Below are 25,213 nucleotides of genomic sequence, written 5' to 3'. Positions count from 1 at the left end.
ACCCCACCTCGCATTTCATCTCAGCCTCCCCACTTTTCTCATCCCCACTCCCCCCCCCACACGTTTTACCTCAGTCCCCCCCATCCACCCCCTTCGCCTCCCCTTCCACCCCCCCTCTCCTTTCCCCTCACCTGCCCCGCACCTTCCCCTCCCGCCCCCCTCTCTCTCCCCCCCCCACCCCAGAATCTACCCCCCTCCTCCCTTCCCTCCTCCCCCCTCCCCCTCCCATCTCCTGCGCGTAGCAGCCAATCAGCGGGCGGCTCCACATCCGGGGCTCTCCCCCCCCCCTCGGCAGTTCGCACTCTCGGCTATGGCGGAGGTGAGTGTGTGTTTGAGTGTCAAGCGCGGGGGGGGGGGAGAGAAAAGTCGGGTCTCTCCTCCACCCCCCTCCCCACCCCCAAAAGGGAGAGGGGGGCACCGAGGTGGGGGGTGGGGGTTGCGTTTGTTTTGGGGGGGCTGCTTGAGGGAGAAGTGGTGGGGTGTGTGGTTTTTTTTTGGGGGGGGGGTCTTCCAGGTAGGCAGGTAAAGCTGTGCCCCTTATTTTTTGGGGGGGTCGACATTTGAGGGGGGGTTAATGGGGTGCAGGGGCGAGGGTGGAGCAGTTGTGACTTTTCTGGGGCTGGATTTGGCAGCTGGAGTTTTTTTTGGGGGGTGGGGGGTCGGGTGGGGGTCCAACCCACACTTTTAGGGGGCCCAGCCCACACTTAGGGGGCCCAGCCCACACTTAGGGGGCCCAGGAGTGTCGACGTGACAAGTTTGGGGCTCCCAGGGGGGGGGTTTATGGGGCGCTGCAACGATTTGGGGGTGCAGACCCCAGCTATGAGGAATCAGGACTGTGTTTTGGGGGGGGCGAGCTCAGTAAAAACTTTGGGGTGCGGGTGTCGTGGGGGGCAACAAAAACTTCGGGGTTCTGCGAGTTGCGAAGTGGCTGGACTTTTATGTGGGGGTTCGGTTTTGGGGTGCTGTTGGGCCGGGGGTACTTTTAATGGGGGGCAGCGATGGCTTAGGGGGCAGCTGACGGCTACGGAGACGATTTGGGGTCTCTGGAGAAGCCTAGCAAAGATTTAGGGGTTCAGAGAAGTGTGCTTTTATGAGTGGTGCCTGCAGAACTTTGCATTGGATTTTTTTGGGGGGGGGTTAAGTAGTGGCTGTGCGGCAGCTGGAATTTTGTGGGGTGCATGTAGCTTCTGCCTGTAAGGACTTGGTTTTGCAGAGGGTTTTTGGGGGGCCCTTGGTTTTGCAGAGGGTTTTTTGCTAGGCCACAGGGGAAGGTGCTGGTGGAGACGGTGCAATTTGGGGGGCTGCGTAGAGTAAGCATTTGGGGTTGCACAGGAGAGCAACGAAAACAGCTGGGGCTCTGGAGGGAACAAAGTTGGGGTGTTTCGGGGCCAGCTGAGACTTCGAGGGTCACACTGCAGCACTTGTGGGGTCAAGTTCTTGAGACTTGAGAGGAGTTTTGTGGCTGGACCGAGGTTGAGAGTTCGAATTGCCATGCTTTTTGGGGGGTGGGGGATGAGGAACTAACGGGAACGACCCTGAAAAAAGCCATACAGGGGAGGGGTGCAATTAAGAGTCTAGCTGGCAGTGGATTCTGGAAGAGGCGTGATTGACTTTTTATAGAAAAGGGCAAATTTAGGAGTGTCGGTGGTGGAGAATGTCTTGCTGCTTTGGGGGCTGGAGGGTGGTGCAACAGAGGCTGGAATTTGGGGGTGCAGAAAGCGATCGGTGTGGGAAGTGGTAGAGGCATACCTGAAGCTAAGGAGGCAGCAGGCAACACCCCAAGAGTGATTTAAAAGGTAAAGGGGCCCCTGACCATTAGGTCCAGTCGTGACCCACTCTGGGGTTGCGGCGCTCATCTCGCTTTATTGGCCGAGGGAGCCGGCATACAGCTTCCGGGTCATGTGGCCAGCAGGACTAAGTCGCTTCTGGCGAACCAGAGCAGCACACAGAAATGCCGTTTACCTTCCCGCCAGAGTGGTACCTATTTATCTACTTGCAATTTGACGTCTTTCGAACTGCTAGGTTGGCAGGAGCAGGGACCGAGCAACGGGAGCTCACCCCGTTGCGGGGATTCGAACCGCCGACCTTCTGATCGGCAAGTCCTAGGCTCTGTGGTTTAACCCACAGCGCCACCCGCGTCCCTCTAGAGTGATTTAAGGCCCGTTAAATGTGCACTTCCCAGCCAACCCCCCCCCCCCAAAACACCCCAAAGTTACTTATTTAGCAAGGTGCAAGAAACAAATGTTGTGATGGCTGGTGACACTTGGGGGCTGAACCCTAATGCAGCTACGTCTGCGAAGAATTAAGGGTGGTGTTAAACTGCAGGTGCTTTCGAAGGGTCAAGCCAATTTTGTTTGGGACCCCTTGGTGGAGGCTGCTGCTGGTGGGTCATGTTTGGGGGCCTGCCTTGAGGGTTGCAGGGGTTTTGGGGGGTACAGGTGGAGGCCGAGATCGTATGGGAATGACTGAGAAGCGATGATTAGAAAATGGTAGAGGAATTCCTTTTTTTTGTTTGGTAAGGGTCTCACCAGAAACAGAAAATTGGTGATAATGGAGGAAGTCAGGGACTATATGGAATTGGCTGAGATGACTGGCAGAATCCGGGACCAAGGAGAAGAATCGGTGGAAGAAGATTGGAAAAAATTTAAAATATATCTTCAAAAATATTGTAAAATTAAGGACTGTTAGAAAGATGTTGGAAAAAGAAAATTAGGTAGTTTTGGTGGATACGATATAAAGGATTAAGTAAAAATGAGTTGATGAAATTGATGAAAGAGAGGATGTTAAACTATAATATTCTAAATTAAATTACTTAAATGAAAATAAGGTTGGAAGAATTTGCTGAAAAAACGATTTGAACTAGAATGCAAAATTGGGAGGTGTGAGGAGGTCAAGGAAATAAGTAAAGGAAGAAAGTTATATAAAGGCTTAATTTGTTCTTATTCTATTTTAAGTGAATGTATTTTTATACCTTTTTCTTTTTCTCTTTTTTTGTTATTGTTGTATTCTTTTTTTGTATTTTGTATCGTTGTTTTTTTCTCTCTGTAACTTTAAACTTTGAATAAATATTATTTAAACAAAAAAAAAGATAATGGAGGAAGTCAGATGGGCAGCATGTAAATATTATTATTATTAAGTCATACAATCACGTTGGATTGTGAGTGTCTGACTTAAAAGTTGGCTTCCGTGCCCTATACATTTGCTTTCTCTGATAAGTTTTTTGGGTCTGTGCAGAACGCAGATGTAAACAAAGGGGTCGCGTCGGTTCTTGAAAATGGGCTCTGTACATGCTTCCGATTTGGGTGCCGAATCGCACCACTGGTGCCATGGGCTTCCCATGGGAAACACAGACACACAAATGTTTGGTCCTTTCCGGAAGTTGTAGGGACCACAGATCTCATCGTCCTCTGTTAGTGCGGCAGTGGACCGGGATGATGGGAGTTGTAGTCCCCCCAAAAAATATATGTAGAAGGCACCACATTGACATCCCTGCTGTAAGGTCTCCTGAAGTGGGACACTAATTTCCAGGGAGAGGGTGTTGTGGCTGAGGTTGGGCCAACTTTGTAGGTTTTGGAGATCACCTCTGGTGGAACCTCAATGTCCATGTGAATGCTGACATTGTGTGGCATTAAGGGCCCATCATCACCCTCTATGTCCCATGCTGGTTGTTGCTGTGGGGGGAAATGGTTGTCGTTTCTGGATCCTACTCCTTCGGGAATCAGGATTGAACCATGACGGAAATGGTAATTTTTTAATTGAGAGTTGCTCCTTGTCCTCCCAAGAACAGATTGGAGCCTTAAGATCACGCTCAGGGCTCGATTGCTTGCTGGGATATAACTGGGTTCATTCTCTCCAGCTGTTGTTGTTTAGTCGCTTAGTCATGTCCGACTCTTTGTGACCCATGGACCAGAGCACGCCAGGCACTCCTGTCTTCCACTGCCTCCCGCAGTTTGGTCAAACTTAGGCTGGTAGCTTCGAGAACACTGTCCCACCATCTCGTCCTCTGTCCTCCCCTTCTCCTTGTGCCCTCCATCTTTCCCAACATCAGGGTCTTTTCCAGGGAGTCTTCTCTTCTCTTATGAGGTGGCCAAAGTCTTGGAGCCTCAGCTTCAGGATCTGTCCTTCCAGTGAGCACTCAGGGCTGATTTCCTTCCGAATGGAGAGGTTTGATCTTCTTGCAGTCCATGGGACTCTCCAGAGTCTCCTCCAGCACCAGAATTCAAAAGCATCCATTCTTCAGCAGTCAGCCTTCTTGATGGTCCAGCTCTCACTTCCATACATCACTACCGGGAAAACCATAGCTTTTACTATACGGACCTTTGTTGGCAAGGTGATGTCTCTACTTTTTAAGATGCTGTCTAGGTTTGTTGCTGGACTGCAACTCCCATCATCCCTGACTGTTAGCCATGCTGGCCGGGGCTGATGGGAATTGGAGTCCCACAGCATCTGGAGGTTCCCTACCACATCAATAGCGGAGGGGAAATTGCTTTGTTGTTTTCGAATGAAGACAGAAGCACAGAGGCTGCATTCAGGCGATCCAATGGTTTGGAAGATGGAAGCAACCAATTTCAAGAGTGAGGAGATGGTTTAATACGCCCCACTTGCCTTGTGCTCTCATAAGAACATAAGAAGACCCTACTGGATCAGGCCAGTGGTCCATTTGCTCCAGCATCTTTTTTCCTCACAAGGGCCAAGCAGATGTCTACAGGACCCAAATACAACTCTCCTCCCTTCTGTGGTTTTGCACCTGGCTATTGGCCACTTGCGACCAAATGAAGATGTCCAGGTGCCAAATGAAGATGTCCAGGCTGGCGGCCTGACGTCTCCACCACCTGGAGGTGCGTGCCTGGGGGATCCTTGGATCTGGACCGTTTTCACACATTCGTGCCCCACCCTGTAAAATTTCTATCTGTTCTATTTCACCCGCACGATCAGAATGAATTTCGGGAGCAAAATTGAAAAATACAACTTTTGACCTGACCAGCCTCCCAAATGGCAACTAGGCGTTCCATTTTGTAACCCTGGTTTAAGGGACGCGAGTGGCACTGTGGGTTAAACCTCAGAGCCTAGGACTTGCTGATCAGAAGGCCGGCGGTTCAAATCCGTGTGACGGGGTGAGCTCCCGTTGCTCAGTCCCTGCTCCTGCCAACCTAGCAGTTCAAAAGCACCTCAAAGTGCAAGTAGATAAATAGGTACCACTCCGGCGGGAAGGTAAACGGCGTTTCCGTGCGCTGCTCTGGTTTGCCAGAAGCGGCTTAGTCCTGCTGGCCACATGACCTGGAAGCTGTACACCAGCTCCTTTGGCCAATAAAGCGAGATGAGCGCTGCAACCCCAGAGTCGGTCACGACTGGACCTAATGGTCAGGGGTCCCTTTACCTTTAACTCTGGTTTAAGGAGCCATTTGGCGCCTAGCGTATATATGAGTTTCTAACACTGCCTTTCATTTCCGTGCGCTGCGCTGGTGCGGGCTCGCCAGAGCAGCTTCGTCACGCTGGCCACGTGACCCGGAAGTGTCTCCGGACAGCGCTGGCTCCCGGCCTCTTAAGCGAGATGAGCACGCAACCCCAGAGTCGGTCACGACTGGCCCGTATGGGCAGGGGTACCTTTACCTTTACCTTTAACACTGCCTTTAACCGAGAAGTTCGGCTCACTCGGGAAGGGAGCCTCCGCTCAGGGTATCTGACCCAAGACTCCTCTGAAATCTGCCACCACCGCTGACGAGCACTGAATGATCACCAAGTTAGAGTTTGTCCCCAGAACCTTCTCATCGTTTTGGTTGTTTGAATCATGGTTCGTTATTTTTAATCACAGTTTAAAATCTTAAGTTCCCAGGGTGGGTTACAGCCATTTAAACACAATATTAGTATTGAAAGCGCAGTATTAAGAACTGCTCCGGCAACTCGGAAGTTACAGAAATCAGATGTGTCCTAAAAAAATGTGCGTGCAAAGTGTCCAAAGCCCAGGGTATTAATTATTAGTCGCTTTCCCTCCCTCATAAATTTACGAAGAAGGGGAGATGGGCTGTAACTGGTCGCATTTTGGTGGGATCTCCCCCCTAGGTGGTGATTCTGCAATGGAACCCCTGGAATCTCGACTTCTGTTGAAAAAAAGAAAGCAGGGATATATTAGTAACCGATCATTGGAAAATATCGCACGTTAGCTTGCAGATACTTAATGGGCTAAGGATTTTATTTGTGTTACCGTATTTTTTGCTCTATAAGGCTCACTTTTTCCCTCCTAAAGATTAAGGCGAAATGTGTGTGCGTCTTATGGAGCGAATGCAGGCTGCGCAGCTATCCCAGAAGCCAGAACAGCAAGAGGGATCACTGCTTTCACTGCACAGCGATCCCTCTTGCTGTTCTGGCTTCTGAGATTCAGAATATTTTTTTTCTTGTTTTCCTCCTCCGAAAACTAGGTGCGTCTTGTGGTCTGGTGCGTCTTATAGAGCGAAAAATACAGTAATATGTTTAATTCCATAAGGTGAAGATCTAAGGATGTTAATGTTTAAGTTAGATTTCATAAAAATTGGGATTTGGAAAACCAAAAGGACATGCAATGAAATTCAACCAAGGGGAAGCGAGGAAGTCACTTAACAAAGTTAATAACTAATTTTCAATAAGGCTATGATTTATGTTTGTCTGTTTTATGTGTTTGTTTGTTTATAATATTGCGAAAACTAATAAAAAAAATTGGGGCGGGGGAGGAAAATATCACACGTTGGAGGAAACCTTTATGCAAGGAAGAGTTTTTACAGGAATTCCAGTATTCAGATTTGGCGCACGTCTAGTTTGGAGCCGCCACCAGCACTTTCCAAATAAAAGTGGGGGGATAACGTCAATATACCATATTTTTCGCCCTATAGGACGCACCGTCCCATAGGACGCACTTAGTTTTTTGGGGGGGAAATCAAGGAAATAATTTTTATTTCCCCCCCCCCCCAGGTTTGCGCAGCCATCCCCAAGCTAGAAGAGGGAGACGGAGCGCTCCGTCTCCCTCTTCTGCCTTCAGGGACAGCCTCCCTAGCCTCCGTGGGGCAGCGGCTTGCCCTGCTGTCCCCGGAGCTTGTGGGGCTGGCGATGGGGAGAAGCAAGCTTGCTTCTCCCCACCGCCAGCCTCCAAACCAGGTCGGGGAATAGCAGGATAGCGGCGCTTCGCCTTCCCGCTGTCCCCCTGGCTTGTGGGGCTGCCCGATATCTGCACCAATCGGGATGCAGGCTGCTATCCGCAAGCCTGGAGAGCCCGCGGGGTTCCCCAGGCTTGCGGATAGCTTCCTGAAGCCTGGAGAGCGAGAGGGGTCCGTACGCACCGACCCCTCTCGCTCTCCAGGCTTCAGCGAAAGCCTGCATTCGCCCCATAGGACGCACACACATTTCTCCTTCATTTTTGGAGGGGGAAAAGTGTGTCCTATAGGGCGAAAAATACGGTATAAATAAAATAGCTGCAAAGAAACCCCAGCCCCTGTTCTGAGAGGAGGAGGACAGCCTGCCGTGGAAACTCTCGGGTCGAAACTCTTGTTCCGACTCCCATTCCTGGCATCCACTGGATTCTTTCCGCAAGCAGACAGGGTGGTCTCTGGTGAGAATACACCGCCGGCCACTAATGAGACACCAGGGACTAGCGCATTGCAGCACATGTTGAGTGCCTGCCTTTAAGTTGGGAGGCAGCCTCCTTTGCAAAGTTTTCCTGGTAGGCAGGGAGCTCTTATTCCCACGGTTGCTTTGTAAAATCCAGCACTCCGTCTCTGCAGAAGCTCTCTCTTCTTAAGAGGGCAAGGTGCGCCCTGTGACATGCTCACTGTGGGCTGGGCAGCTTTCGATGTCGATGCCCTTCTGCAGCAAGGTGACTGCTTCCTTTGTGCGCTTCTTAAAACCGCTCGGGCCCATTGACTACAGTGGTACCTCGGGTTACAGGCACTTCAGGTAACAGGCATTTCAGGTTACAGACTCCACTAGCCCAGAAATAGTACCTCGGGTTAAGAACTTTGCTTCAGGATGAGAACAGAAATCGTGCTCCGGCGGCACGGCAGCAGCGGGAGGCCCCATTAGCTAAAGTGGTGCTTCAGGGTTAAGAACAGTTTCAGGTTAAGATCGGACCTCCGGAACGAATTAGGTACTTAACCCGAGATACCACTGTATTGTGAAGGAACGGTGGAGAATTAAGACTGGGGCACGGAAGGTGGCTGCCAACTTCTGCCAACCTAGCAGTTCAAAAGCACCGTTTACCTTCCCGCCGGAGTGGTACCTATGTATCTACTTGCACTTTGACGTGCTTTTGAACTGCTAGGTTGGCAGGAGCAGGGACTGAGCAAGGGGAGCTCACTCCGTTGCGGGGATTCGAATCGCCGACCTTCTGATCGGCAAGTCCTAGGCTCTGTGGTTTAACCCACAGCGCCACCTGCGTCCCTTTGAATCCTAGAAAGGCATAGATAAATACTAACCATGTGTCCTGCTTTTCTTTTTTAAAGGCCTCAGTTGGGAGGCAGAGTCCAAGGGTTGTGTCCTACCCTGCGCGGAACTTATGTCCTGGGAGACCCAGCCTTCATACCACGGCAGGTACGGAGATCTTGAATCTACCTAGTGCCAGGTACTGCAGGACTTCTGCCTTTCCCCCTTCCTCCGTCACCTGGCTCTCACCTCTGCGGGAAGGTGGGTCGCTGAGCATCTGCCCTATATTCATCCGCCTTGTCCCTGGTTTCCATTGGCTCTGAACCAGGGTGAGGACCTTGTCAGGCTCCCGACTCCCTTCCAAAAACCGGAACACTCATTTCCGGGTTTCGTTCATTGGGGATCCGATTTGTTCAGGAGCCAAGGCGTTTGAGATCCAAGGCACGACTGTATTTTGCTGCGAATTTGCTACAGTATTTTGCTGCAAATTTCCCTTGCCGGGCCGTTTTGCAAAAGCAACACCCCCTTTTTTAATCACTGAACCAGCCAGGCAGGAGATTTCCTCCCAGCCCTGGTGATGTGTCGCTGCTCGTGTGAGGAGCGTTCTTCGAAATGAACCTGCTTAATTGTCCCAACCGTTGTTCCATGCAGTGGTGTCTATGGGCTCAGGTGACCACCGCTTCAACCTGGCTGAGATCCTTTCCCAGAACTACGGGGTGCGGGAAGAGACTGAGGAAGACCAGCGGCAGGAACACTCACAGGGGAAAGCGAAGCCTTTGGAGGAGCTAGAGAAGAGCTTCAATGCCTCTCAGGTAAGGCACTTTGTGGTTTTCTCTCTCTCCCTTTTGAATAGATTTTATTAAACTTTGGAAGAAGAAACATCTCTGGTTGCGAACGGGATAAAGCGAGATGAACGCCGCACCCCCAGAGTCGTTCACGACTGGACCTAATGGTCAGGGGTCTCTTTACCTTTACCTTACGACCACCAGGAAGGGATGTGGGTGGCGCTATGGGTTAAACCGCAGAGCCTAGGACTTGCCGATCAGGTGGTCAGCGGTTCGAATCCCCGCAATGACGGGGTGAGCTCCCGATGCTCGGTCCCTGCTCCTGCCAACCTAGCAGTTTGAAAGCACATCAAAGTGCAAGTAGATAAATAGGTACAGCTCCGGCGGGAAGGTAAACGGCGTTTCCGTGTGCTACTCTGGTTCGCCAGAAGCGGCTTACTCCTGCTGGCCACATGACCCGGAAGCTGTACGCCGGCACCCTCGGCCAGTAAAGCGAGATGAGCGCCGCAACCCCAGGGTCAGCCACGACTGGACCTAATGGTCAGGGGGACCTTTACCTTTTATGATATGTAAAATGAACCATGGAAAGAGAAGAAGGGAAGTTATTGATATCTTAAGGATGTAAATTTAAGAAAAAATTTACAGTGGTACCTCGGGTTACATACGCTTCAGGTTGCATTCTCCGCTAACCCAGAAATAGTGCTTTGCTTCAGGATAAGTACAGAAATGGGGCGGGGCGGCGGCAGTGGGAGGCCCCGTTAGCTAAAGTGGTGCTTCAGGTTAAGAAAAGTTTCAGCTTAAGAACAGACCTCTGGAACGAATTACCGTATTTTTCGCTCTATAAGACGCACCAGACCACAAGGCGCACCTAGTTTTTGGAGGAGGAAAACAAGAAAAAAAATATTCTGAATCTCAGAAGCCAGAACAGCAAGAGGGATCCGCTGCACAGTGAAAGCAGCAATCCCTCTTGCTGTTCTGGCTTCTGGGATAGCTGCGCAGCCTGCATTCGCTCCATAAGACGCACACACATTCCCCCTTACTTTTTAAAAGGGGGAAAGTGAGTCTTATAGAGCAAAAAATCTTAGCCCGAGGTACCACTGTATATGACACAGCTGGTGGCTCCAGCGGCCTGACTGCTTCAAGGCAGCTTCCTATCGCCCGATAGTTTACTATGACATGCAGGCTGTTTCAGCTGCCAAGTCTGCCCCCTTGATCCTCTGCCTGGCCGGCATAGCTCTGGGGGTGGGGTAGGGAGCCCCTTCCCTTCCTGACGAAGTTCTCCTGCCGTTCAGAACTCTGAAATGCCGTTTGAGGAATTGCTTGCGCTCTACGGCTACGAGGCCTCTGACCCCATCTCCGAGCAGGACAGCGAGAGCAACGATGCCTCGCCCAACCTTCCAGACATGACCCTGGATAAGGTAAGTCCCGTTTCAACTGCCAGCCGCCTTTCCCTGCTTCTACTCCTCATGGGGGTCACCTTTAAGAGGTGTTGACATTTTGGGAGGTTGGATAGTTACAATGGAATGGTCTCGGAGATGGGGTGCACATTTTTATTCTTTTATGAATATTACTTTGTCAAAATAAAAGAAAATAATTTAAAAAACAAGAACCCCATTCCTTCCTTCTTTCTGGTCAGGAGCAGATAGCAAAGGACCTGCTTTCTGGGGAAGAAGAAGAGGAGACTCAGTCTTCGGCCGACGACCTGACCCCTTCCGTCACCTCCCACGACGCCTCGGACCTTTTCCCCAACCAGATGGGATGTAAGTTTTCTCCGTGTAGATGCCTCAAGAAAAAGGGAACAAAGGCATAGTCGTATTTAACACACACACACACACACACACACACACACACACACACACACAAAGGAAAGGCCAGCCGGGACCCTCACCCTGCTTTTGCTTCTCTCGGCTGGATGCTGAGGTCCAGCTCCGCGGGCCTTCTGGCGGTTCCCTCCCTGCGAGAAGTGAGGTTGCAGGGAACCAGGCAGAGGGCCTTCTCGGTGGTGGCGCCCACCCTGTGGTATGAAGAGGTGTGGGTTATAGCTCTTAATGATAAATTAACATGTGTCATTGGGACGTGGGTGGCGCTGTGGGTTAAACCACGGAGCCTAGGACTTGCCGATCAGAGGGTCGGCGGTTCGAATCCCCGCAACGGTGTGAGCTCCTGTTGCTCTGTTCCAGCTCCTGCCAACCTTGCAGTTCGAAAGCATATCAAAGTGCAAGTAGATAAATAGGTACCACTCTGGCGGGAAGGTAAACGGTGTTTCCGTGTGCTGCTCTGGTTCGCCAGAAGCAGCTTAGTCCTGCTGGCCACATGACCCGGAAGCTGTACGCCGGCTCCCTCAGCCAGTAAAGCAAGATGAGCGCCGCAACCCCAGAGTGGGTCACGACTGGACCTAATGGTCAGGGGTCCCTTTACCTTTACCTCTCCCAGGTACTCCTCTCTGTTTAATCCCCACAACAACTCTGCAAGGCGGACTAGGCTGAGAGAGCCCCGGGTCATCCGGTGAGCTTCATGTGTCCGAGTGCGGTCTCTCTCAGGCCCAGTTCACCTCGCCAGCTCTCTGCCTGCGGGCTTCTAGTAGACCCCAATGGCAAAGAGGACAGCGGAATTGATGGGCCTGCTCTGGACACAGGGCCCTTCTCTTGCGCTCCTTATGCCTCCCATGCATTGAGGTTGTCTCTTCATTTTCCTCCCTTTCCGGAAAAAAAGCAAACTTCCTGGCTGATGGAGGCAAAGGCCGCTGCTCCTCCCCGTGTGCCTCCTTCTCAGCCGAGGACTCGGAAGAAGACGCCATCCCCGCCAACGAATGCAAGAAGGTAGGCCTCTGGGTCCGGTCTTGGGTGCTCGCCGGCCCCCATCGGGACAGGTGGGAAACAGGGAGGGGGGCCTGGATAAAATGAATTCTGAGAGATGTTTCTTTCACCTATTATGGTATTTGGCCAGTATTGCAACATTCAGGAGTGCTGTTAGCCAAATGCCCATTGATGTTGTTTAGTCGTTTAGTCGTGTCCGCCTCTTCGTGACCCCCTGGACCAGAGCACACCAGGCACTCCTGTCTTCCACTGCCTCCCGCAATTTGGTCAAACTCATGCTGGTAGCTTCGAGAACACTGTCCCACCATCTCGTCCTCTGTCGTCCCCTTCTCCTTGCGCCCTCCATCTTTCCCAACATCAGGGTCTTTTCCAGGGAGTCTTCTCTTCTCATGAGGTGGCCAAAGTCTTGGAGCTGCAGCTTCAGGATCTGTCCTTCCAGTGAGCACAGAGCTGATTTCCTTCCGAATGGAGAGGTTGGATCTTCTTGCAGTCCATGGGACTCTCAAGAGTCTTCTCCAGCACCATAAGTCAAAAGCATCCATCCTTTGGCGATCAGCCTTCTTGATGGTCCAGCTCTCACTTCCATACATCACTACTGGGAAAACCAGAGCTTTAACTATACAGACCTTTGTTGGCAAGGTGATGTCTCTGCTTTTTAAGATGCTGTCTAGGTTTGTCATTGCTTTTCTTCCAAGAAAATGCCCATTAGGCTCTGTCTGTTTTTTGGGCAGACATTTTCACAGCTCGGTTAGGTTTTGCAGATCTGCTGAATCTTAATCGATATGGGGGCTGCCCCTTCTCCCATCTTCAGCCGACGTTTCCACCAGGCAGCTTGGAGGCCGAAAGGATCTGGTTGATCTCAGTAGGACTAGGTTTTTCTGGGCAGGTCATTGATCCCTTGCTGGCTTACAATCGTACTTAAAACACTTCCTGGAAACCTTGCCCATCTTGGTTTTCCCAAGGTGTGTGGTGGGACCTCTCTCACGGCATTTACCGTTTTCTTCCGTTCCTTCAGGAAGGGATAAATAAGCAGTCAGGAAAATAGTTGGAGGAACAAAAGAGTTGTGTCGCCTATTGTCCTCTACGGGGGGCTGCCTTTGAAGGTGACCCGGAAACTACAACTAATCCAGAATGCGGCAGCTAGACTGGTGACTGGGAGCAGCCGCCAAGACCATGTAACACCGGTCCTGAAAGACCTACATTGGCTCCCAGTACGTTTCCGAGCACAATTGGTGGTGCTGACCTTTAAAGCCCTAAACGGCTCAGTATCCCTGAAGGAGCGTCTCCACCCCCATTGTCCAGCCCAGACACTGAGGTCCAGCTCCGAGGGCCTTCTGGCGGTTCCCTTGCTGCGTGAAGTGAGGTTGCAGGGAAACAGGCAGAGGGCCTTCTCGGTAGTGGCGCCCTCCCACCAGATGTCAAGGAAATAAACAACTGTATCTGACTTTTAAAAGACATCTGAAAGGCAGCCCTGTTTAGGGGAGTTTTTAATGTTTGATATTTTATCATGTTTTTAATATTCTGTTGGGAGACGCCCAGGGTGGCTGGGGAAACCCAGCCAGATGGGCTGGGTATAAATAATAAAATGTTGTTGTTGTTATCTATATCTAGCGCAGGTGGCGTGTTGTTATCTATATCTAGCGCAGGTGGCGCTATGGGTTAAACCGCAGAGCCTAGGACTTGCCAATCAGAAGGTCGGCGGTTCGAATCCCCGCAACGGGGTGAGCTCCCGTTGCTCGGTCCCTGCTTCTGCCAACCTAGCAGTTCGAAAGCACGTCAAAGTGCAAGTAGATAAATAGGTACCGCTCCGGCGGAAAGGTCAACGGCGTTTCCGTGCGCTGCTCTGGTTCGCCTGAAGCAGCTTAGTCCTGCTGGCCACATGACCCCGGAAGCTGTAAAGCGAGATGAGCGCCGCAACCCCAGAGTTGGCCACGACTGGACCTAATGGTCAGGGGTCCCTTTAACTTTACCTAGATATATAGGTAGATGGATAGATAGATAGATAGATAGATAGATAGATAGATAGATAGATGATAGAGATAGATAGATAGATAGATAGATAGATAGATAGATAGATAGATAGATAGATAGATAGATAGATAGATGATAGAGATAGATAGATAGATAGATAGATAGATAGATAGATAGATAGATAGATAGATAGATATGGAAGAGGTTCTCCCCTCCCAGCTTACCTCCCAGAAGCAGGAGAGGCGAGGATTGAATTGAATTGAATTGAATTGAATTGAATGATCCTGCTGTTGTTACAGATAGGTAGCCGTGTTGGTCTGCCATAGTCAAAACAAAAAAAATTCCTTCCAGTAGCACCTTAAAGACCAACTAAGTTAGTTCTTGGTATGAGCTTTCGTGTGCATGCACACTTCTTCAGATTTTTGTTATTATTTCGCTCACAGGAGATCATGGTTGGTCCTCAATACCAGGCAGCTGTTCCTCTCCTCCACCTGAACAGGCATGGCGAAAAAGGTAGGCAAACTTCACCCATTGGGCCCTGACATGCTCCGGACTTCATCTTCATCCCAGCCAGCCGTGTGTGTGTGTGTGTGTGTGTGTGTGTTTGTGTGTGTGTGTGTGCACATCAGGGGAGAGTAGAATTTAGCTCCTTGGGAAATGCCAGCGTCCTCTTTCTAAGAGAAGGAACTTTTATATACAGTGGTATACCTCGGGTTACATATGCTTCAGGTTGCATACACTTCAGGTTACAGACTCTGCTAACCCAGAAATAGTGCTTCAGGTTAAGAACTTTGCTTCAGGATGAGAACAGAAATCGTGCAGTGCGGCAGCAACGGGAGGCCCCATTAGCTAAAGTGGTGCTTCAGGTTAAGAACAGTTTCAGGTTAAGAACGGACCTCCGGAACGAATTAAGTACTTAACCCGAGGTACCACTGTATAAAAAAGGCATCCTTCGCATTTGATTCCTCGCCTGGTCGCCACAGGTGAGCAGGGATTCCGTGTGGGCGAGCGGGCTCGGTCGAGGAGGCATGCGCCTTTCCGTTCCTCCTGTCGCCACAACCCACTTGGTTCTGGGGTGGCTTTGGAGGGGAGGGTGTCCACCCCACAGTCTGTGTCACTCAGCCGCCAGCCGGTTTAGTGGAAGGCAAAGGCATTTGCTCTGGGCCCTCGATCTCAGACCCGCCCTCCGATGTTTCCTCTCTCCCAGTCTACGAAAACGACGACCAGCTTCTTTGGGACCCGAACATCCTCCCCGAGAGGGAAGTGGAAGAGTTCCTTTACCGAGCCATAAAGAGAAGGTGGGACGAAGTCTCGAACGCCAGCCTTGCAGAGGGGGACACGGTCAAGGACAATGAGCAAGTGAGTTCAGTGTTCGTTCCCAAACGGCGCGTGAGGTGGCAGTGTGCCGTGAGATACAAATCCATCTTGAAAGCTCCTGTGAGGCCTCGCCATTGCAGAAGAGTCTGCCTGCCGCCTCTCTGCCTGAGTCTACTCCGTTCTTTCCTCTCCTTAGGCCCCATCTGTGCTCTATATTTTTAAAGCCGTTTCATGCCACTTTAAACAGTCATGTCTTTCCCCAAAGTATCCTGTAAAGCAATGTTTCTCGAACTTGGGCCCCCAGCTGTTGTTGGATGAATAATTAACAATAATACAGTGGTACCTCAGGTTACATACGCTTCAGGTTACATACGCTTCAGGTTACAGACTCCGCTAACCCAGAAATAGTGCTTCAGGTTAAGAACTTTGCTTCAGGATGAGAACAGAAATCGTGCTCCGGCGGCACGGCAACAGCAGGAGGCCCCATTAGCTAAAGTGGTGCTTCAGGTTAAGAACAGTTTCAGGTTAAGAATGGACCTCTGGAACGAATTAAGCACTTAACCTGAGGTACCACTGTAATGGTTTTATTATTTATAGCAATTAAAGGTAAAGGGACCCCTGACCATTAGGTCCAATCGTGCCCGACTCTGGGGTTGCGGCGCTCATCTTGCTTTATTGGCCGAGGGAGCCGGCGTACAGCTTCCGGGTCATGTGGCCAGCAGGACTAAGCCGCTTCTGGCGAACCAGAGCAGCGCACGGAAAAACCTTTTACCTTCCTGCTGGAGCGGTACCTCTACTTGCACTTTGACGTGCTTTCGAACTGCTAGGTTGGCAGGAGCAGGGACCGAGCAACAGGAGCTCACCCCGTCATTGCGGGGATTCGAACCGCCGACCACCTGATTGGCAAGTCCTAGGCTCTGTGGTTTAACCCACAGCGCCACCCGTGTCCCTTTTATAGCAATTATAGCAATACAAACACAAAAACATACCCTAAAACCATTAACAAGTTAGCAACAGGTTATCTATTAACTGTTTGGAAGGATGTAATCTTAATTGCCTGCATAGGCCTGGTGGAACAGAAACGTTTTCGACAAGCGTTTAGAAATTGTCACAGAAGGTTCCTGCTGGAACTCTAGTGGCAGGGCGTTCCACAGGACCGGACTGACGGCGCTGAAGTTCCCCGCTTCTCTAAGACATGCTTCTTTTTGCTCCATAGGCGCTGTACGAACTGGTGAAGTGCAACTTCAACGCCGAAGAAGCGCTGCGGAGACTCCGGTTCAACGTGAAGGTCATTCGAGGTGAGAGATTCCGGGGGGTAGGGAATAATCCCCCTCCCCAGCCCTGTTGGCTTTCCCAAGGGAGACATTATCAACGCATCCTTCTCTCCAAGGAGCTTGGTGGATGTGCGGGCGGGGAGAACTCCATAGCTGTCAACTTACAGATTTGAAAGTAAGGGACCAGCAGCCTTGAAAATAAGGGATCAGCAGTCAAAATAAGGGATTTTCCAAGCACAGGTATGTTCAACTTCTGAGCCCCTCCGAGCCAAAGGCAGAAAGCCCAGCCAGCAGCCAAACGAAGCCTCAAGCGGTGGTTCCCACAGCGCAGCAACCCGGCAAAGGGGATGCAGCAAGGAAAACCACCATCACCTCTCTGCTGGGAAGCGCTGAGCAAAGGCGAGTCCCCAGGCAACGCAGCCGATTTGATTGGCACAAGGCATGCAAGCTCCACCCCCCAGTCGTTCTTAGACTCCTTATTGGGTGAGCAACGCAGCCAAGCAACACAGTTGGAGCTTCCCTCCTCCTTGGCCAGCAGGGAGGGAGGGAGAGGAGCTGCTTCCTTTGAAACCCGGGAAATTTAAGGGACATCATCAATAAGGGACAGCAGCGGGACACGGCACTGGGATAAGGGACTTTCCCATCAAATAAGGGACGGTTGACAGCTATGGAGAACTCTTCAGTCACACAGAGAAACATCTATTGGAGAAGTTCTGCAAACTTTCAGCAGGCATCTGTCACAAATAACTCCCCCCGTTGCCTCCGCTACAGATGAGCTCTGTGCCTGGAGCGAAGAGGAATGCAGGAATTTCGAACACGGGTTCCGGGTCCACGGAAAGAACTTTCACCTCATCCAAGCAAACAAGGTAGTTGGCCGTCGTGTGTATGTCGCCCGGGACAGCGGGTCTCCCTACAATCACGAGTGAAGCCCGGGAAAAGAGGAATAACCCTTAAAAATGCCCATAGAGCTGTAGGAGGAGGTCTGGGAGACAGACACGGTTTGCAACTTCTGCTTCTAGCTCGATGTGCTTTTCAAGGCTCGGAGTAATTGCACTGGGTCTCGCACCCAGATCCCTTGGAAAATAAAGTGTGCATGTATGCATGTACAGTCGTACCTCAGAAGTCGAACGGAATCCGTTCCGGAAGTCCATTCGACTTCCAAAGCGCTGTGGAAGACCCGTCGGACATTTGGGTTCCAAAAAACGTTCGCAAACCGGAACACTCGTTCTGGGTTCAATCGTTCGGGAGCCAAAACATCCATTCGGGATCCAAGGTATTACTGTACAGTGGCACCTTGGGTTAAGTACTTAATTCGTTCCGGAGGTCCGTTCTTAACCTGAAACTGTTCTTAACCTGAAGCACCACTTCAGCTAATGGGGCCTCCTGCTGCTGCCACGCCGCCGGAGCACGATTTCTGTTCTCATCCTGAAGCAAAGTTCTTAACCCGAGTTTACTATTTCTGGGTTAGCGGAGTCTGTAACCTGAAGCATATGTAACCTGAAGCGTATGTAACCCAAGGTACCACTGTATGAGCTTTCTCTATTTCTGTCTCTCAGGGAGGGGGTGGGGTCTCAAGACCTCCAGGGCTGACCCGAAGTTTTCCTTTAGGTGGGCAGGAATGTCTTTATTCTTTTGCATGTTTGCTTAATTATGAAGACTGCGTGAAGCTTGCAAGGTTCAGCACAGCAGGAACTTGGGTCTCAAGTTTGGTCCCCGAAATCTCAGCGCCTGGGATGTTCCTGAACTGGCAACCCTATGGGTGGCTTCCATGACACGCACATACACACCCCAATGTCAGGTGGGCCCATGGGCCTAAAAATATTGGTAACCTGTGTGCTACAGAAATGTGAAGTAGTATTCTTTTGTGTTGGAGAGAACCCTTTGCACACTGTCTCTCAGGCATCCTGCCCCTTCCTTCCCCCCACCCCAGAAAAAAAATGTTATGTAAGCCTAGTGCTTCCTAGAGGATTCTGGGACGTGTGCTCTGTTCACACAAGCGTGGGGTTGCCATATTTCAAAAAGCAAAAAAAACCAGGACACCCCCAAAGTTGGTGAGCTTTTTTTTCCCACCCAAAAAAATCCGCGATTTCTCGGTTTACTTGCCGAAGATCCAGGACAAACCGCCACCTTCCGGGAATCGCCCCTGGACGTCACTTCCGCCTTCGAAATCCCGGACGTATGGCAATCCCTGCAGAAATGTCGCTCCTGAGAGGTGTTCCAGAAGCCGTGACTTGTCCTAACCTTTTCCCTCTCCTCCCTTTTTCCCGCAGGTCCGCACCCGGTCGGTAGGTGAATGTGTGGAGTACTATTACATGTGGAAGAAATCAGAGCGCTACGACTACTTCACCCAGCAGACGCGGTTTGGAAGGAAGAAGTATGTTCCCCTACCGCCACCCTGGAGCATCGTGGGAGCTGGGTGGAGTGTTGGGGCCCGTGTCCACAGCACCGGGTGAATCGCAGGCCCAGGGGCTTGAGTTGGAGAAGGAGCTGAAGGCCAGGAAACAGAAGAGGGGAAGACAGGGGGAGAGGAACACTAGGAAGTGGAAGGGAGGGAAAGGAAGTAGGAGGGAGAGGGAGATTTGGAAGTAGGAGAGGAAAACTGGCAGGTGCCCCCATTTAATCTGGAAGCATTTAAGCTTTAGCAGAAGGAGCGACACCCCCCCCCCCCCGGACAACTGGGACGCAAGTGGTTCTGTGGTCTAAACCCCTGAGCCTCTTGGGCCTGCCGATCAGAAGATCGGTGGTTCGAATCCCCGCGACGGGGTGAGCTCCCGTTGCTCGGTCCCAGCTCCTGCCAACCTAGCAGTTCGAAAGCACGCCAGTGCAAGTAGATAAAGAGGTATTGCTGTGGCGGGAAGGTAAGCGGTGTTTCCGTGTGCTCTGGAGTTGATCCCGGTGAGGGTTTGCCAAGCGTGCCTTCCTCTTAGCACATTTCTCCTTTTTGTTCTGAGCTCGAGCGTCTTCAAAGCCCATGACATCTTCGGTAAAGGCTGTTGTCCAATTGGAGTGCTCACAGTCCAGTGTTTCCCAGTTGTCGGTGGTTATACCACGTTTTTAAAGATTTGCCTTGAGAGAGTCTTTTGTTGACCACCAGCATTACGCTTTCCATTTTTGAGTTCGGAGTAGAGGAGTTGCTTTGGAAGACGATAGTCAGGCATCCACACAACACGACCAGTCCGACAAAGTTGATGTTGAAGAATCATCGCTTTGACACTGGTGATCTTTGCTTCTTCCTGTGCCACACATGCTGCACGGTCACGGGCTGCTCCCCACTCTGCAGGAGGGCACCCCCCGCCCAATATTCCCGTTCTTTTTTTTTTAAAAAAAAGGACCTGGATTTGTAGAACCTGATATAGAATGCAAAACATGCAGGCACTATTCTCAGAGTGCGTTTGTTTGTTTGTTTGTTTGTTTGTTTGTCTGTCTGTTTGTTTGTTTGTCTGTCTGTTTGTTTGTTTGTTTGTCACCGCTTGTAATTCCAAATGTGTAGGCCTGAAAATGTGGGGCTTGGATGCCCCTTGATAACCACCCCACCCCATAATTGGTTAAAGCAGAGGGGGACACAGCGTCATAATCTGCAAAGGCGTTTTGTTTTGCTTCCCCCCAACCTGTAGGGATTACGTGGATAATTTTTTGGATGGTGGCGAAGTAGAAAGTGCCAGTCGTTCGCGAAGTTCCCCACCCATCCCTTCGTCCACTGGATGCCTCGACTCTCGTTTCAACCCAGATCACCTGGCAATCGAAAGCACAGGTAGGCTGGTCGGAATTACCCTTGTTTGGTTTTCAAAACTCCTGAGTCCTGTAAAAGCACGTTTATTTGTCATTTACTACAACTTACGTTGCTGCTTAATTACAGTAGTCTAAGCAGTGTACAGGGACGCGGGTGGTGCTGTGGGTTAAACCACAGAACCTAGGGCTTGCCAATCAGAAGGTCGGTGGTTCGAATCCCCGCAACGGGGTGAGCTCCCGTTGCTCAGTCCCTGCTCCTGCCAACCTAGCAGTTTGAAAGCACGTCAAAGTGCAAGTAGATAAATAGGTACCACTCCAGTGGGAAGTTAACGACATTTCCGTGCGCTGCTCTGGTTCGCCAGAAGTGGCTTAGTCCTGCTGGCCACATGACCCGGAAGCTGTACACCGGCTCCCTCGGCCAATAAAGCGAGATGAGCGCTGCAACCCCAGAATCGGTCATGACTGGACCAAATGGTCAGGGGTCCCTTTACCCTTTACCTTTAAGCAATGTACAAGTAACTTAAAAGTACCCGCAAAAATGACAAATCACTGTCTCGTTATATCAAGTAAGCTTGCTATCCAGTGGTACCTTGTCTAGTGTCCGCCTCGTTGAGCGCCCGTTCCTTCAAACGTCCGTGGCAAACCCGGAAGTACCGGAACGGGTTACTTCCGTGTCGCCCCATGCACAGAAGCACAAACCGATCCACGCATGTGCGCAGACGCGGTGCTTTGTCCAGCGTCCTTTTCAGCCAGCGACTGGGGCTCTGGAACGGAACCCGGTCGCAAAACGAGGTACTACTGTTTCGTGAAATTGTAACGCTGTCATCACCCTACAGTAGGACATGATGGATTTTTCAGCTTTCAGATTCCAAAAATGAGGGGGGTGAAAATGTTCTAACATGACTTTGGGAATTCAAAAGATATTTTGGTTCAATTGATATAAATCGGTTTTCTCCCGAAATAGCAACCTTGCTAGGTGGGAGGGCATTCCCAGCTGGGGCACCGCCACCGAAAAGGCCCTGTCTTGGTGACTCCCGTTTTTAGAGTGTGCAGTAGTTGAAATCAAGTACCTGTGATGTGTGAACCAGGCTTTTGTGTCTCTCCCCCCACCCCCCCCGCACAGAACCTTTGAGCATCGAGAGCGCAGCGTGCAGTTTGGGCAGCACGAGTGAGTCGGGCCACGGCTACGAGTACAGCACCCCTTCGGAAACAAACTGTTCCTTCGACCCCGCCGAGGAAGCCGCTGCCGGCAGCCGGGCGCCCGCTTTCCTGCAGCGCCCGCCGAACCCCCGCGAAGCCGGCTTCTACCAGGTGGCCGCAGCCAGCAAACAGGAGCCACTGCGGTGCTCGGGGAATGCCCTTGCCGTGGACTTCACCCTCCCCGGGAACGTCGCGGAGGGGCTGCCTTTAATTTCCGGCCACGTGGGACTGGGCAGGGATCCAGAGACGTTGGTGGCCCCCTCTCAAGTGTCCTTATCGGTCCCGGATTTCAGCCTCCTTGGCATTGGAGATGTAAATAGCTTCCTGGCCACTCAGCAGGCCTGCCCAGCTCCCAGGGGTCACTCGGAGTCCTTGTCTCAGTGACTGCAGCCTCTGCGTAGGGGTCCGCTGACGGACGAGAGCTGACTCTGGCAGGACTGTGTGGAATTGCCCTTTGGGGAGGGGGCACGGAGACGGGTCAGCCTATCGTCACCCTTCCTTCCCCCGCACACTCCCCCGGGGCCACGAGCGCCGGTCAAGAGCCGTCCGGTCCTCGCCTTTCCAAATCGCGGGGGGCGGAAGGGGCGCCCGCTGCTCTTCCTGCCCCTGTGCTCGACGTCCCTCTGGCTAAACCAAACGCCTCCGTCGTACTCTCTCGCACAGCTTTGCAAAAGAGAGAGAGAGAGAAAGCCGATGGAGGGGAACCTGTGACCCCCATGGGGCCGTTGTAGATGGGGGGCAAAGCCATGCAGGGGGCAGACGAAGTCTTCCTCCCCAACAACCCCGCCCTGGGCAAGCTGGATATCCAGCATCGCCAGCCGAGAAAACCCCCCGGCGCAATGCGGGAGGCCGCAGAAATAGAGAGGGTTGCCAGGAGCACTTTTAGAGAAGGAGATGTATCGGTGGGGTGGAAAGCTTTCACGCACAGCACGAGCGGACGTGGAACACAACTGGTCCCGAAGGTGCAAAGCAAGCTGAGTTAGGCACTTTCCTTCAGTTGTGGCGGCACCTCTGTTTAGTTTCGTTTTCAGTAGCGGCGGGGGACGTTCCTTTTTGCCAAACCTTGCGGCCGCATCCTGGTTTGCCATAGGGTGGGTGGAATCGCCACCCTGCTCCCGCTTTCATCCCTACGCAAGCACACCGCCCCAGGCCTTTTTTTAAGGCACCCTCTTATCGGGACCCGCCTTCTTGGCAGAGGGAGAAACGTCAGCCCCTCCAACAGCACCCTGCATTGCGAAGACGGTAATCCGCACGTCGCAGCCTTCCGAGGATGCATCGGTTTCCGGGGATGGGGAGGACAAGGAGGGGCAGAACGGAAGAAGGCTCCCTGGCCCTGTTGCCAAAACTCCACAGCTCTCAGGCGGGGTGTGGGGCGGGGCGCTCCAGGGGTTGACATTCGCCGTGGCGGGTCGCGAGACCAGGCGTCCGAAAGCCAGCAAGAATCTGCGCGTTTGCTTTTGCCAGAAGAGAGGCAGCCGGGTGGCGGCAGGAGCACAGGGCCGCCAGTTGGAGTGCCAAACTGAGACTCCGGGGAGGGAGGTATACGTGCGTTCTGTGCGTGAGAGAGAGCATGAAACGTGGGTGTCCCGTCCTGTCCCCCCAACCTTGCCCGGTTCGGCCAGCTGGCAGAATACTACGAGGACGGACTCCGTGCCATTCAAACCTCCTTGTCTCCCTCTTCCATTTTTCTCAACCTCAGCCATGGGGAAGTTTTTTTCCTTGTTGCTGGTAATACGGTATACCCCCCCCCCCATCATTTTCATTTTGTGGTGTAGGGCGATGGTGGTTTGTGGCAGCATACATACCCTTAACCTAATTCCGCCCACCCCTCAAGCATCGGTCGTCCACCTGGCCATTCACTCCTTTCTTGGTCATGCAACTAGGGGCTTTTCTTCCAAACTGCGGGAGCTGATAAGATGTGGAGACAACTTCCTGCACCTCTCTCCTGTGTCCGTCTCCCTGCATAAACCTTGGTACACCACCCTGCAGTTTCCAGGTGGCAGTTGGTAGCCGTGGATTGCAGCCTCTAATAATCGCTTCGTTGGCCTCCATTGATGCTAGCGGCAGCAATCGTGGTTAGCGCACGAGCCTCCTGTTGCACGGTTCACGCCCGCCGTGCAAAAGGCAGGGGAGAGTCTTGCACAAGTGTCGTGCCGGCTCTGATCAGGGAGTCGGGCGGCAGATTAAGAGAGCTAGAGAGGGCTCGTTTAATGTGGGGCTTGTGGTCACGGACCCAGCAAAACAGAGCACGTTGCGTTGTGGCACCAGCTCAAGTGAGACTCAAATTCGCATCCGTGCCCACTTTGAAGATTCACAGCACTTGGCGAAGACGCAGCTGCCGGAAAACTCCTATAAGTGAGTTGTGCAATGGGTATCTAATACCACCCTTGCACTTGCAAGTTATCCCGGGTCGCCGCTATTCCATCGGCTGCCCCTGTGGCCATCTTGACTATGAGGCGTCAATGAGGACTGATGGCTTTCAGTTTTCCTTTGGTGTAGCGTTTTGCAGCTGAAGTAGGGCCACACATTCCGTTGGGCCTTAAGTATTCTGCTTCCTCCTCTCTCTCTGCCCACCTACTCCCACTTTTGCTTCCTTTAGTTCATGCCCGTCCAATCTGGACCTTCCCCCAGACACAGCCCGTTCACAGCTCTCAGGGGTGCAGTTTTCTTTCCATGAGTGCTCTGGATACAAGCCAGAGGTGCTGCTGTAGGGTTGCATAATTTCCTTTGCACTCAAATCTCCCCCACTCAAATCTGTTGGCATTCCCGTATAGACCGTAGAGGAGACCTTAGGAAAACAGTCACGTCTCCATCCCTGCGGTAAATAACGCAGTGGTACCCGGCCTATTTCCTCAAATCACCCAGGTGTGAGCTGCGCATCCTTTGCCCGGCCAGCTGCCTCTAAAAGTCCCAGAACTTATGGCTATTCCATTGACTACAATGGTAGTCAGACGAAACAGCAACGGAGAGATCTCCGGTTCCTGGAACTTTTAAGAAATCGGTTTGTGTCTGTCCACTGCGCTGCACCCAAATAACGCCTCTGGGTTTACACAGGGATATGTTTCCCTACCCCATCCGCCCGAGCAGCCTCTGTAAAAAAAGGGGGGAAGTGAAATTCGACCCACTTAGCTGCCCATGAAGCACCCTCACCCGTTCATAATATCCCTTTTTTATTATTTATTTACGGGATCCTTTCTTGCAACATTTAGGAGACTTTCTCTCCACTGACTCTCTTGCCATCTTGTTACCTATCTCCTATTTCATTTCTCTCCCTTCTCGACCCCCCCCCCCAATTTCATATTTTAATATGTCTAATTTATAAATGTATTCTTTCCCACCCACCCCTCTCCCCGCAGAAAAAAATGTTTGTTTACAGGTTGTGGGGAAGCGGGATACATACATATATATATATATATCTATATATATATATATAGATATATAGATATATATATATGCCGCGGAAACTTATGTGTGTCTTGGGGCGACGGGGTGTTCCACGAAAGGGGGAGGCAGACCAACAGCTTTCCTCTCCCGCTTCCCTTCCTTCCGCCTCTCAGGGAGGGGAAGGGATGTCGTGAACGTGATTCCGATACACCGCACCCCGGGCGCGCCACTGACACGTTCTGGTGAGAAAGCGCGAAGGGTCTCTCCACTGTGAAGTGAAAACTGCCTTGAATTACCCTTCATTTATTTATTTAATTATAAAGCCTACGTTGGAGGAAACGACAACGTGGGG

The 25,213-nt window shown here is 51.6% G+C and overlaps 2 protein-coding genes across 4 annotated transcripts in view; both read left to right on the top strand.

The window, feature by feature from the left end:
* Positions 1-265: 265 nt before the first annotated feature.
* On the top strand, positions 266-25,213 carry MIER2 (MIER family member 2). Of its 3 annotated transcripts, none has more exons than XM_028713633.2 (13): positions 266-319; positions 8,466-8,553; positions 9,037-9,197; positions 10,463-10,588; positions 10,813-10,930; positions 11,883-11,989; positions 14,401-14,470; positions 15,165-15,316; positions 16,491-16,572; positions 17,320-17,414; positions 18,819-18,922; positions 20,163-20,299; positions 21,401-25,213. In XM_028713633.2, the coding sequence occupies exons 1-13, from the start codon at positions 311-313 to the stop codon at positions 21,859-21,861; spliced, it is 1,710 nt and encodes a 569-aa protein (XP_028569466.2). In that variant the 5' UTR covers positions 266-310; the 3' UTR covers positions 21,862-25,213. The 3 variants fall into 3 exon arrangements, with proteins under 3 accessions (XP_028569466.2, XP_028569464.2, XP_028569467.2); XM_028713631.2 differs by having other exon boundaries at positions 10,807-10,930; XM_028713634.2 differs by lacking the exon at positions 266-319 and having other exon boundaries at positions 8,482-8,584; positions 10,807-10,930.
* Positions 22,209-25,213, top strand: part of LOC114588695 (interleukin-6 receptor subunit beta-like) — a 37,189-nt gene continuing 34,184 nt past the window's right edge. Inside the window, exons 1-2 of the mRNA XM_077922041.1 lie at positions 22,209-22,455; positions 23,312-23,450. Of these exons, the coding sequence (XP_077778167.1) occupies positions 22,209-22,455; positions 23,312-23,450 (386 nt within the window). The remainder of the gene's footprint in view (positions 22,456-23,311; positions 23,451-25,213) is intronic.

Source organism: Podarcis muralis, chromosome 18, assembly GCF_964188315.1.
Source record: "Podarcis muralis chromosome 18, rPodMur119.hap1.1, whole genome shotgun sequence".
Lineage (NCBI taxonomy): Eukaryota > Metazoa > Chordata > Lepidosauria > Squamata > Lacertidae > Podarcis > Podarcis muralis.
Note: the sequence above shows the minus strand (reverse complement) of the source record. Positions and strands in the feature narration are given on the sequence as shown.